At 40.7% G+C, this 13,046-nt stretch overlaps 2 protein-coding genes across 2 annotated transcripts; both read left to right on the forward strand.

Moving 5' to 3' along the window:
• Positions 1 to 589: 589 nt before the first annotated feature.
• On the forward strand, positions 590 to 1,422 carry LOC114529193 (diacylglycerol kinase epsilon-like). Its single transcript, XM_028550961.1, has 3 exons — positions 590 to 701; positions 840 to 951; positions 1,290 to 1,422. Exons 1-3 carry the CDS (start codon positions 661 to 663, stop codon positions 1,416 to 1,418), a joined length of 282 nt encoding a protein of 93 aa, XP_028406762.1. The 5' UTR covers positions 590 to 660; the 3' UTR covers positions 1,419 to 1,422.
• A 2,583-nt stretch (positions 1,423 to 4,005) lies between these two features.
• On the forward strand, positions 4,006 to 5,679 carry LOC114529039 (kelch domain-containing protein 8B-like). Its single transcript, XM_028550765.1, has one exon. It carries the CDS (start codon positions 4,006 to 4,008, stop codon positions 5,677 to 5,679), a length of 1,674 nt encoding a protein of 557 aa, XP_028406566.1.
• Positions 5,680 to 13,046: the final 7,367 nt, after the last annotated feature.

The raw sequence follows: 13,046 nt of genomic DNA on the forward strand, positions 1-13,046 counted from the left end.
TTGTGACCTTACATTTTAGGTGTTTAAAATGAATAGTTATTTTTCCGTTGGATGCGATGCTACGGTCGTCTTAAAATTTCACAAACATCGGGAACAACAACCGTCGCTTTTTAGCAGCCGCTTGTTTAACAAGGTGAGAAAATTATTAAAATTATCAAAAAATACTGTCAGTGTTATCTTGTACAATAAACTGTATTCTTTTGTATTTCTGCGAAATGACTGAATTCGTTATTAATTTTGTTCGTTTGTTTTATGGAAACGTGTTATTATTAAACTTTGAATGTTTTTCGTTTAAGGCAATTTACTTTAGTTACGGAGTAAATGAAGTTTTAGAAGCTAATTGTAAAAATTTGCAAGAAAAGATTCAGGTATGCTGTGTTTCGACTACTGCTCTCGTTTTTGCTGTTTTTGTTTGTTGTTTGTTTTTATTGGTGTTGTTGCTGTGGTTACCGTTTTTTTTAATGTTTTTTTTGCTGTTATTAACACTGAACTACCTGTCTGTAATACAGTTTTATGATTATTATTATTTAATAGTTATAATTATATAGCCTCATTGAGTTTCACTTTTTATGTTCAGCTGGAAATGGCAAGGTGGTTGAACTGCCGGAATTGGAAGGAATAGTTGTTTTGAATATTAATAGCTGGTGCGCTGGTGTCAAAATGATTTCTGGTAATGATGAAGATGACCTACCCCCCGTGAGGTAGGGTTTTGGCATGTATCTTTTCAGATTATAAATAAATACGATATTTCAAGCATGGGTACTTTTAAATTTCCATTCACCATCGATCAAAGGTGTATTTGTGCATTATTTTTAATACACAAGATTATTCGTGTCCAGTTTTAGCGATGGTAAACTTGAAGTCTGTGGTCTCTACTCGTCCTTTCATATCGCCAGAATGCATGTCAACCTGGCGGATCCATTATTACTTGGTCAAGCCCATGAAGTGAAGGTATATTATCACGTACCCATTCATTTGAAGTTTGATTACAGAAACTCCGAGATTACATGTAACCTCAGCCTAAACACGTATTCTACCCAAATCAACCTACGACCCTAAGTTGTTTTACAAAGACAAAACCTAGCCACTGATCTCTATAAAGTAGCTGGATGTAACCTTGACGTTTTTCAATATGGCGTTTGGGTATGATCAACCATAACAGAATATATGATCGTCTGTTAGCTTTATTATAATTTGCCTAAAATTTCCCGGTCGGGGAATTCCAATATGCAACGAGTCAATATGAACAAGTCGTCGTATTTATTACGCGCCAATATTTTTTAATGTAGATAACTGTGAAAGAAAAACGGAAGTTACCCATGCAAATTGACGGCGAGCCCTGGGAACAAGGGCCAAGTGTTGTCACGATATCTCATCTCAATCAAACGATGATGTTAACCAGTGATATACCCTTGTGATGAAACCTTCATGCGGATAAGTATAGTGAGATTAGGGCTCAGTCAGTGTAGGGAAGTTATGAACAGCTTGCTTACAAGTGATTGGCTTTGCCTTGGGTTGTGATTTGGGTAAAACCAGTGAACTCTATATGAATTGGAACGATAACTCGTTCGCTATCCTCGAAACCAATTTGAAGCCGAATTGGGTACCAGTGCTAGTCTCTTTCTATTGTTTTTGCCGGCGTGATCGTCGACCGTGAAGATAAAAACAATAGAAAGGGACTAGCACTGGTACCCAATTCGGCTTCAAATTGGTTTCGAGGATGGCGAACGAGTTACCAGTCCAATTCCAAATTTCCAAATTTTGAGTTAAGCTTACAGGGAAATATTTTAATGCGATTAGCGTGTAAGTGCATGCCATATTATTCACCCAAAGACTTCGCTCAAGGAAGCCAAGGTCTTGGTCCAATTATTTCGACAAAATTTCACGATGTCGGATGTACAACAATCCCATACCCATCAGTTGTAAATAATCATCGTCTTAAAGCTCACCGCAAACATCTTATTTAATAATTATCAATTGATAGTGACGATATTTAATCACATCAACACGATAGAAATAATAAATCTAATCTGTCTATCTGAAATCCGTGGATCGATCCAGTCCGATCCGTTTAATCTAACCCGGTCTATTCAGGTTATCCGAGATCAGTGGGTTAATCCAGTTAATCATGATCTCTGAGCGAAATCAATGATTCTCGAGATTATGTATTCACTTTGGCGAAGTAAAGCTTTTTTTTTCAACTTCAACTTTAATGTAGTGAAGCGTAGTATATTTCTTCGCCACTCTGCTAGAAATAATGACTTTGAAACAAAGAAAAACGTATCGCTACAAGTCGAACATATCAAGTCATGTTTTGGTCATGTGTGTCATTTGATCTCGTATATAACATGACGTATATCCTCTTCGTTCCTATTGATAACTAAAAATACACGGAAAGATTATATTTTAATAACATCGAACAATATTGTGCCGTCTTTAATGTTTACACAAGTCAATGACATTGAGCAATATTGTTGAAACAGAATCCGTTGTAATACGATATGGGAAAGCACAACGGCATATTTCAACCCTGTTCATGTCAATAATGCAGCAACCTGTTCGTTTTTAGTGCAAAGTTTGAGAAACTTTGCAGTATTGTGATGAGTGGCGAAAATTCAAACGAGTCAGTAAGTCAGTCAGACAGTCAGTCAGTCATAGTGTAAATTTTACGGGGGTTGATTTATGCGTGTAGTAACTTTTGGAATATGATCAGTAATTTAAGGTTTTTAAATCAGTTTAACTTGCTTTATTTATTAATGTACTATGTCCCTTTTGCAAAGTTCACCAAAATATTGAGGAATTTTGGCGGTTACTGTAAATTTTGAAGCATTGCTTTTCCGCGGTTTGGGTTTTGTTTTTAAGGGATTTGCGCAGAATTACCCCCCGGAACACCCGATTCTTTCTCACACCTCGCAACTGCGCATGTGCCGTCGAGACTTGAACATTATTCACGATGTAAAGAGACGAGGAGCGACGAGCATTGCTTCGAAACATTCCGGGCGTAAAAATCGAGCAATTCTTTGAAAAGCTACGCAATTTATCAACTTATGTTATGAATTACGAGCATTCAATTCAACACAAATATAATTTGGAAGGTTTATTCCATAAATAGAGCTAAGAGGTTAGGAAGAAACGACGCTGTGTTGTTTATGTATTTATAGACTCCTACACATGTATATTAAATTGTCGATAGCAAGTCGATACCTGATATTCTGCATACAGTACAAAATGATATTATTCAAAACGGACATTTTGTGCAGTATTCAAATCATTTTGGCGGTATACAGTATTGATTATAAGTATATTGTTTTGTATTGATTTATACGCGTCGAAGTATCGACATCATCGACATAATATGCACTGCGGTTTATTTACATTATTTACTACGCAACTATTTTGGCTATTCTTATGAAGTGACGGATAAATTGTAGCCATCATATAAATGTAGTGAATGTAGTCACAGTTGTTTGACGAAGAAAAGAGACTACACTGAGAAAATCGCGCCCGGTTAGGCCGGTTTACATGGGCAACTAAAATTATAATTTAATAGTGACAGTATCCGCGGCTAACGTAATTTGAGTACTTTGAGTAATTTCCTTTTGATTAATGTTTAACCTAGTTCATTCTATTTTTACTGGCATAAGTCAAAACGTTTATGTTGGGACAAACGTCTGGTTGCTTAGGTATTGCAGGACATGAAAACTTTGCACTATCCTTGGATCCCTAGTTAATTTTAGCCGTATATGTAGTCTGCGGAAGTAGTTGTCTGTTTTGACAAAAAATTGCGGAACTTGAAGTTGAGTACACAAGGTGCGAAATATTTCATGTATTCCTGGAATGTTTTTTTTTTCTCGCTTGTTTGTAAGCGAATCGAAAGTGAAGGGTTTCAAAACATCGCCTGTTTTCTGCTTTCAAGTTATCTTTTTCATTATGTAAGATAATTCATTTATTTGTTTAAGTGTTCTCACAATGTAAAGTCCAGCAATCTATCGTCAGCTTTAAAGAATGGCTTGTTGCCCGACAGAAGTTAAATATGGCTACGACGACAGCAGGTTTGAGAGAGATGTTGACGATCATTTTCATTGTTCAATCTGTTACAATGTCCTCAAGGAACCAAGGTCTTGTAGAAATAATGATCATATGTTTTGTCTTGACTGTATCACTGAACATTTGAATGTTAACTCTCAAACTTGTCCTGAATGTAATGAAGATTTGAGTGTCGACACGCTTCGTCGACCGCGGGTATTGAATAATTATTTATCAAAGCTGAAGATTAAATGTGATCACGCCAGTCGTGGTTGTCCAGAGTTCGTCTGTGTTGAAGATCTCACAACTCATGTTGCGAATTGCGGCTTTGCTCCTGTGTCATGTTCAAACGAAAATTGTGGTGCGAAGATTAACAAGAAAGACAAGGTTCGTCATGAGACTGTAGAGTGTGAATATAGGACGGTGAAATGTCATGACTGTGGACAGGTACGAGACGATGTAGGAGCTTTGAAGGGAAGTTTAGTAGGCCTTGAACGAAAAGTGGAGGCAGTCGATCGAAAAATGGAAGCAACAGATGGAAAATTAGAAGAATTTAATGCGAAAATGGAAGCATCAAGGGCAAAAACAATAAACGAAGTTGCAGAAGTTAAGAAGGAAGTGAATGATGTGAAAGAAAATCTTTGCAAAGTGAACAAAGATGTGCAAGTAGTGAAAGTCATGATGAGTCAAATCTTAGAAAGGTTTAATATTCTTGAACTGTCCAAAAAACCGCCATCTCCAACTGAGGGAATGTTATTGGATCCACCAAGAGAAGACATTTTGATTGCAGGTGGGGAAGGTCATTTCAATGAAACTGGAAAATCTACGGAAATATTTTCCTGGGAGAAGAATGGATGGTTTGAGATGTCATCAATGCAGGAGGAGCGTAAAAGAGCTTCATCTTTCATTTATAATGATCAGGTGTTCATTGTTGGGGGAGATAAAAGTGATACAATCGAGACCTTGGATCTCGATGAGTTTCCACTGGAATGGACGATATTTCCTGGAAAACTTACTTTTAAGTGTGATGATCATCAAACTGTTGTTTACCAACAGCGTGTCTTCCACATCGGTGGTTATGATTATAGCAAACATCGACAATCCCACGTGATTAGTGAAATGGAACTTACCCCAACTTGCACTATGAAAGAGTTGTGCCAAATGCCTGAGCCACGAGAATGTCATCGCGCTGAGGTAGTTGGAGATAAAATATTCATTTTAGGTGGGCGAGAGAATGATTTTAATTCTTTGGACAGTGTGTTAAAGTTTGACCCAAAGAAGAATAAGTGTAGAAAGATGCCGCCATTACCTCATCCGTTAGCGAAAACGACAACAGTCCCCTGGAGAGATCAAGTAGTTGTAATTGGAGGCTATAACAAGGGCAAAATTCTGAATGATGTTTTCATGTATGACTGCAAGACGGGCAAGATCACAGCCTTACCATCCATGTTGGAGAAGAGAGAAGGATGTTGTGCAGTTATTACTGGAAATACAATTGTCGTCATGGGAGGCTTGAGCTGGAAAAGTACAAAGCTAGAATCAGTGGAGTGTTTTACAATGGGAGATTCCACATGGAAATATCTTCCGAACATGAATAACGCCAGGAGCCGTGCAGTTGCTGTAGCTTTGCCACCCCAAAGAAAATATGTGTAGGATTGACATTAGCAAAAGGTCATTGGCGACTGTTAGCATAAACAATAAATACAAGATGAAACGAAGCCAGATTAAGAACTACCGTGTGTACAATGAAGAAATATTGATTAAGTCAAATTTTGATTAAATCCGTGGTGCTTGTTCTCATTGTTCATAGGAAGATTTGACAAACTCGAACTTGCCTGTGGTTCGTTATACATACAGCCAGGAATTACAGAAATAATTAACAAATTTAACATTCGGCTTTCTTCGAAATTTGCATGTGATATCAAGGTATAGCTGTCAGTTTATAGTAAATTGTACTATTCGAAGTTTTAAAACGTTAAAAATATAGTCGTATTAGTTGTCGTTTAAAATTTGCCCAGATTGCTGGTTGCAAAGAAAACCAAACTTTATAGCTGTATTTTGTTATCAGCCTTTTAATAATTCGGTAATATTGTTGGGTTTTTTTGATAAACATTAGTTTTGTAATTATGTTGTTGTAATGCGTAGTGTATAGCTATCTTTTGTGAATCGCTTTCAAAATTAGAAATAGCATAATAAAGTTTGTCGTATAAAGTAATTGCTTTTTAGCAAATTTTTCTTTAAAATGTTCCTTTATTTCTGTATCTAAACAGATAAAAAACCAGAACAATTTGATAACGGATTTAAATTCAAAATTGATTGTTTTTACTTCGAATCCAGTCATTTTTGCCATTAATCCCCATTATAAATGGCATTATGGAAAATTCAATTCTATGAAATCCAAGATTTAGGGAAAGAACTTCAAGTTAATCCGTCGTAGCATCGAATAAAAAAACTTGTGATATGTAATAACAACCTGTGATATGTAATAGTAAACTACATGAAGTAGTTGTTTGCGCCTTGCGAAATTTTGAAAAGCCGGAAGTGCTTCATTTAGTATCATCTCAAAGCGAAAGTAGGATGGTTTAAATTTGTCTGCCAATTTACTCAATTTTCTTCGCTAAAATGTAAGATAAATCATATGAGTGATAATTTATTTTCACAATGTAAGGCCAAGAATGTACTGTGAGTTTTAAAGAATGGCTTGTTGTCCAACAGAAGTGAAATATGGCTACGAAGACAGCAGGTTTGAGAGAGATATTGACGAGCATTTTCATTGTTCAATCTGCTACAATGTCCTTAAGGAACCAAGGTCTTGTAGAAATAATGAACATATGTTTTGTCTCGACTGTATCACTGAACATTTGAATGTTAATTCTCAAACTTGTCCTGAATGTAATGAAGATTTGAGTGTCGACACGCTTCGTCGACCGCGGGTATTGAATAATTATTTATCAAAGCTGAAGATTAATTGTGATCACGCCAGTCGTGGTTGTCCAGAGTTTGTGTGTGTTGAAGATCTCAAAACTCATGTTGCGAATTGCGGCTTTGCTCCTGTGTCGTGTTCGAACGAAAATTGTGGTGCGAAGATTAACAAGAAAGACAAGGTTCGTCATGAGACTGTAGAGTGTGAATATAGGACGGTGAAATGTCATGACTGTGGACAGATACGAGAGGATGTGGGAACTTTGAGGGAAAGTTTGGTTGAACTTGATCAAAAAGTGGAAGCAGCGAATGGAAAATTAATAGAGGAATTTAATGCGAAAATGGAAGCATCCGGGGCAAAAACAATGAACGAAGTCGCAGAAGTTAACAAGGAAGTCAAAGATGTGAAAGAAAATCTTTGCAAAGTAAACAAAGACGTGCAAGAAGTGAAAATTATGATGAGTCAAATCTTAGAGAAGTTTAATATTCTTGAAGTGTCGAACAAACCGACATCTCCGACTGAGGGAATGTTGAACACACCAAGACATGACATTTTGATTGCAGGGGGCATAGGGACTTCCGATAAGACTAGAAAAACTACGGAAATATTTTCTTGGGAGAAAAATGGCTGGTTTGAGATGTCATCAATGCATGAGGATCATGTAGGAGCTTCATCTTTCATTTATGATGATCGGGTGTTTATTGTTGGGGGATATGACTGTAGTACAATTGAGACCTTGGATGTCAATGAATTTCCACTGGAATGGACGATATTTCCGGGAAAGCTTCCTTATGGCTGTGATAGTCATCAAACTGTTGTTTACCAACAGCGTGTCTTTCACATTGGTGGTTATGATTATAACAAACACCGGAGTTCCAACGTGATAAGTGAATTGAAACTTACCTCGCCTTGCACTATGAAGGAGTTGTGCCAAATGCCTGAGCCACGAGAATGTCATCGCGCTGAGGTAGTTGGAGATAAAATATTGATTTTAGGTGGGCAAGCGAATCCTTTTCATTTTATGGACAGTGTTTTAGAGTTTGATCCAAAGAAGAATAAGTGTAGAAAGATGCCACCATTACCTCGTCCGTTGACTAAAATAGCAACTGTTCCCTGGGGAGATCAAGTAGTTGTTATTGGAGGTCGTGACGAGGAATCCGAAGTTCTGAATGATGTTTTCATGTATGACTGCAAGACGGGCAAGATCACAGTCTTACCATCCATGCTTGAAAAGAGATTGGGATGTTGTGCGGTTATTACTGGAAACACAATTGTCGTCATGGGAGGTTGGAATAAGAGAGGTGACGAGCTTAACTCAGTGGAGTGTTTTACAATGGGAGATTCCGCATGGAAGTATCTTCCGGACATGAATAACGCCAAGAGCCGTGCGGTTGCTGAAGTTTTGTCACCCAAAAGAAAATATGTGTAGGATTAACATTAGCAAAAGGTCATTGGACTGTTAGCATGAACAATAAATGCAAGATGAAACGAAGCCAGATGAAGAACTACCGTGGTGTACAATTTGTTTAATTATGAATTTGTTACATAACAATATGTTTTGTAAATGGTGAATTGCTTTTAAAACCAGAAATAGCATAATAATTTTTTGTTTAAATGTTCCTTTATTTATGATGGTTTTAAGAAGGCCCATGCAGATAATTTCACCACAGAGGCAAAATGTGCCTGAGCTATTATTTCGCATGCGCCACGCCTTTGTGGCATGTTACATGAAGTAGTATTGCATGTTAGACTCACTTCCGGCGCTTTCGCGCGCTTTCCGGTGTTCGTTGTTATTCGAAGCAGACTTATATTATATGAGAGATTTTACCAGTGTCTTGAGTTATTCTTGTATATTGGCGTGGTGGCAGCGTTCTACGGCTTATCTTATTATTAATAAAAGAAATTTCGACGAAGCGAAACTTCATAATATCAGACCAACAAGAGTACTCCTACTCAAGATTAGTAAAGACACGCCAGCTTATATAGACTGTGAAAAGTTAATTTCTCGTCTGCTAGAATGGCAAGCAATCGAGCACCTAAACAGTGGGCCTTAACCAAACAAGAAACCATTACCTCATTCGAATCGTGGCGTCAGAACCTTCAATATATTTTGTCACTCGACTCGAATTTTGCCAATTTTCTGCTCGAAGAATCAACATGGCAGCGTAAATCCAGCACTAACCCAACTCGAGGATTCACTGACGACGGCGAAGACGTACCACAAGCCAGTCGTCGTACAGCTGCCCAAAAGGTAACGCATCTAGAGCTGATGTTGGGGCAAATCGCTAACTTTTGTCCAGTTATATCCCGTAATACTATCGTTAAAAATTCCACGTCCACGCAGTCTATTTGGCAAGCCATTCGCGCCCACTTTGGTTTTCAATCAACAGGCGCACGTTTCCTCGATGTCAGCAATATACACCTGGAAGCCGGAGAGCGTCCTGAGGATCTTTACCAACGACTGGTAAGTTTTATTGAAGATAACTTACTTAAAGCAAGTGACACTATCCGTCACCATGGTGAAGATACCACTACTGATGAGGAAGTCACACCCACCCTGGAAAATTTTATTGTAATTACATGGTTACGTTTAGTACACCCTGACCTACCTGTGCTAGTCAAACAGCGCTATGGCACAGAGCTTCGATCCCAAACATTAGCCAGTTTGAAACCGGAGATATCGCAAGCCCTCGACTCTTTACTTGATGAAATACATACCACCAATGAAGCCAAGGTGTTACGTACTGCATTTCGCCAACCCCCAAACCCCGTACTGCAAACGCACAGTCCTTAACAGCCTCAAAGCCTAAAGGTATGACCTCAAGAGCTAAGTCATGCCCCCTATGTAAACAAGCAAATCGAGCACAGTCCCACCATTACCTCAGTCGATGCCCTTTCCTTCCGGCAGAAGATCGCCAGTATTTAACTCGCGCTCGACAAGTAATGGCAGACAACCCAAACATAGCCTCCTCTGATTCTGAGCCAGAAGAGCCTGTCTTACCCAAGCCTGCAACCCACAGCCACCGAGTAACATCTACCGGCCGACGTGTCCGCACCAAACGATCTCCTCAACTAAACGTGTTCTACCAACACCATGCATTACAGCTTACCCTCGACACCGGAGCGGAGACAAGCATGATCAAAACATCTGTTATCAAGAAAATTGGGGCAACAATATGCAAGACAAGACAGTCTGCCCTACAGGCCGATGGCATTACCCCCCTAACAGTCATTGGAGAGGTCCACCTTACCTTACACCACAACCATGTAAACCTCCTGCTTGATGCTCTTGTAGTAGACGAACTTGACGTTGACATATTGGCAGGAACACCATTCATGTCAGTCAACGACATTTCTGTTCGACCTGCCAAACAGCAAATATCCATTCAGGGAGCTCATGTTTCTTATTACGGTGATGATGCACCAGAGGCCTCCCCAAATCACATCAGGAGAACCCATGCCCAAGTTTTACGTGCCCCACCAACATTAACAGTTGTTTGGCCAGGAGACTACCTAGAGGTAGACTTACCAACTGATATCCAACCTGATGCCACCCTTGCAATCGAACCTCGTCCCGATTGTTCCAAGAGGTGTCGTGACTGGCCCCCTCCACACATTGTCCAAGCTGTAGCTGGTCAGGTGCGTATCCTGAATGCCACCAACAAGCCACAACAAATTGCTCGGAATGAGCATTTCTGCCAGGTACTTCACACCCAAACACCAGAGACACCTACCACACAGTCAGTTCCCTCCAATGTTGTCCCTACAACACCTACTGTAGCTGCCCACTCTTCCACTGTTCAATTGGATCCTGACAATATTTTACCTGTCCACATTCGTACCGAGTTCAAAAAAGCCCTACAGAAGTATGATACCGTATTCGACCCCGCCCTCACCGGATACAATGGAGCTGTTGGCCCTTTCAAGCTACTGTCAACATGGGTCCAGTCCAACCCCCTCAACGAAAGGGTCGATTACCCCAATACTCTCGAAACAAGCTTCTTGAACTCCAAGATAAATTCGACGAGCTTGAACGCCAAGGAGTATTCAAACGCCCAGAGGACATTGGCGTCACAATAGAATACCTCAATCCATCGTTCTTGGTCGCTAAACCTTCTGGAGGTCATAGGTTGGTCACAGCCTTTGCTGATGTTGCCAGGTACAGCAAGCCTCAACCATCGCTCATGCCAGATGTCGATACCACCTTACGCACTATTGCTCAATGGAAGTACCTAATCGTCACTGATTTAACTAGTGCATTTTACCAGATCCCATTAGCAAAAGAATCGATCAAGTATTGTGGGGTAGCCACACCATTCCGAGGCATCCGAGCATACACCCGCTGTGCCATGGGCATGCCTGGCTCAGAGACTGCCTTAGAAGAGTTGATGTGCCGAGTCCTGGGTGATTGTCTACAGGACGGGATAGCCACAAAATTGGCTGATGACCTGTATTGCGGAGCAGACACACCCGAGGAACTTCTTCAGAACTGGCAACGTATCCTGGATTCCCTTGCGAAGTGTAACCTACACCTTTCTCCATCTAAAACCATCATTTGTCCTCGCTCCACTACTGTTCTTGGATGGATATGGACCCAAGGTTCCTTAACAGCAAGCCCACATCGTATTGCTACATTATCTTCCTGCCCCCCACCAGAGACAGTGCGCAGCCTTCGATCATTTCTTGGAGCTTATAAAGCCCTCAGTCGTGTGCTACCAAGGTGTTCTCAACTTCTCGCACCACTGGAACAGGTCAGTGCAGGTCAGGAATCCTGCACCAAGATAAAATGGACGGACACATTGTTGGAGCAGTTCCATCTTGCCCAAAAGTCTCTTGCTGAACACAAGTCGATCACTCTGCCCCGGCCATCAGACCAGCTGTGGATTGTCACAGATGGATCCGTCAGTAAATACGGTATTGGCGCCACCTTGTACATCAACCGTGACAACAAGATCCACCTCGCAGGTTTCTTCAGTGCTAAGCTTCGAAAACACCAGGTTACCTGGTTGCCATGTGAAGTAGAGGCACTTAGCATCGCCACTGCCATCAAGCATTTCAGTCCCTATATAATCCAGTCGACCCAGCAAACCTGTTTATTAACGGACAGCAAACCATGTGTACAGGCAATCGAGAAACTATGCCGTGGAGAGTTTTCCGCAAGCCCCCGTGTAACATCTTTTCTCTCTATTGTCAGTCGATATGCAGTCAGTGTCCAACACCTTGCAGGATCAGCTAACATCCCCTCCGATTTCTCCAGCCGTAACGCTGCTGAGTGCACTGAGCCGCGTTGTCAAGTTTGTACCTTCATCGCTGTTACTGAAGATTCTGTCATTCGCTCCACCTCGGTTCAAGACATACGGGACTTGTCCCATCTTCCTTTTACTACCAGATCTGCCTGGAGCACAATTCAAGCCGAGTGTCCTGATCTTCGTCGGACACATGCCCACTTAAAGCAAGGAACACGTCCCTCAAAGAAGACTACAAACATCAAAGATGTCAAGAAGTATTTAAACGTTGCTTCCATCGCCAAAGACGGCCTCCTCGTTGTGCCCCACACAGATCCCTTATCCCCAAGCACTGAATTAATCATTGTCCGAGAAGTGCCCTTGACGGACTCGTAACTGCTCTCCATCTGCGATTCGACCATCCTACTCCCCACCAACTCAGTCTTGCCATGAAGCGACACTTCTATGCTCTCGATTTGACAAAAGCTATCGAACGCATCTCCAATACATGTCACACTTGCGCCTCACTCCGACATCTCCCACAACCACTTTTACAACACACCACCAGTGACCCACCCAGCGTGGTCGGAGTTTCATTTGCGGCAGATGTGCTACGTAGAAGCAGACAAAATATTCTTGTACTACGGGAAACTACAACGTCGTTTACGTCAGCCACCATCATTCCCAATGAGAAGAGCACGACACTTCGGGACAGTTTATCCACCTTAGTTGCTGCTCTCCGTTCACCTGACGGACCACCCGCTACTGTCCGGGTTGATCCCGCTCCCGGTTTCATCGGATTACAGAATGACTTGACTCTGAAACAAATAGGTGTCACGTTAGAGATTGGCAGAATTAAAAATGTTAACAAA

This window comes from Dendronephthya gigantea, unplaced genomic scaffold, assembly GCF_004324835.1.
Source record: "Dendronephthya gigantea isolate DGI-Jeju-01 unplaced genomic scaffold, DenGig_1.0 000053F, whole genome shotgun sequence".
Taxonomy (NCBI): domain Eukaryota; kingdom Metazoa; phylum Cnidaria; class Anthozoa; order Malacalcyonacea; family Nephtheidae; genus Dendronephthya; species Dendronephthya gigantea.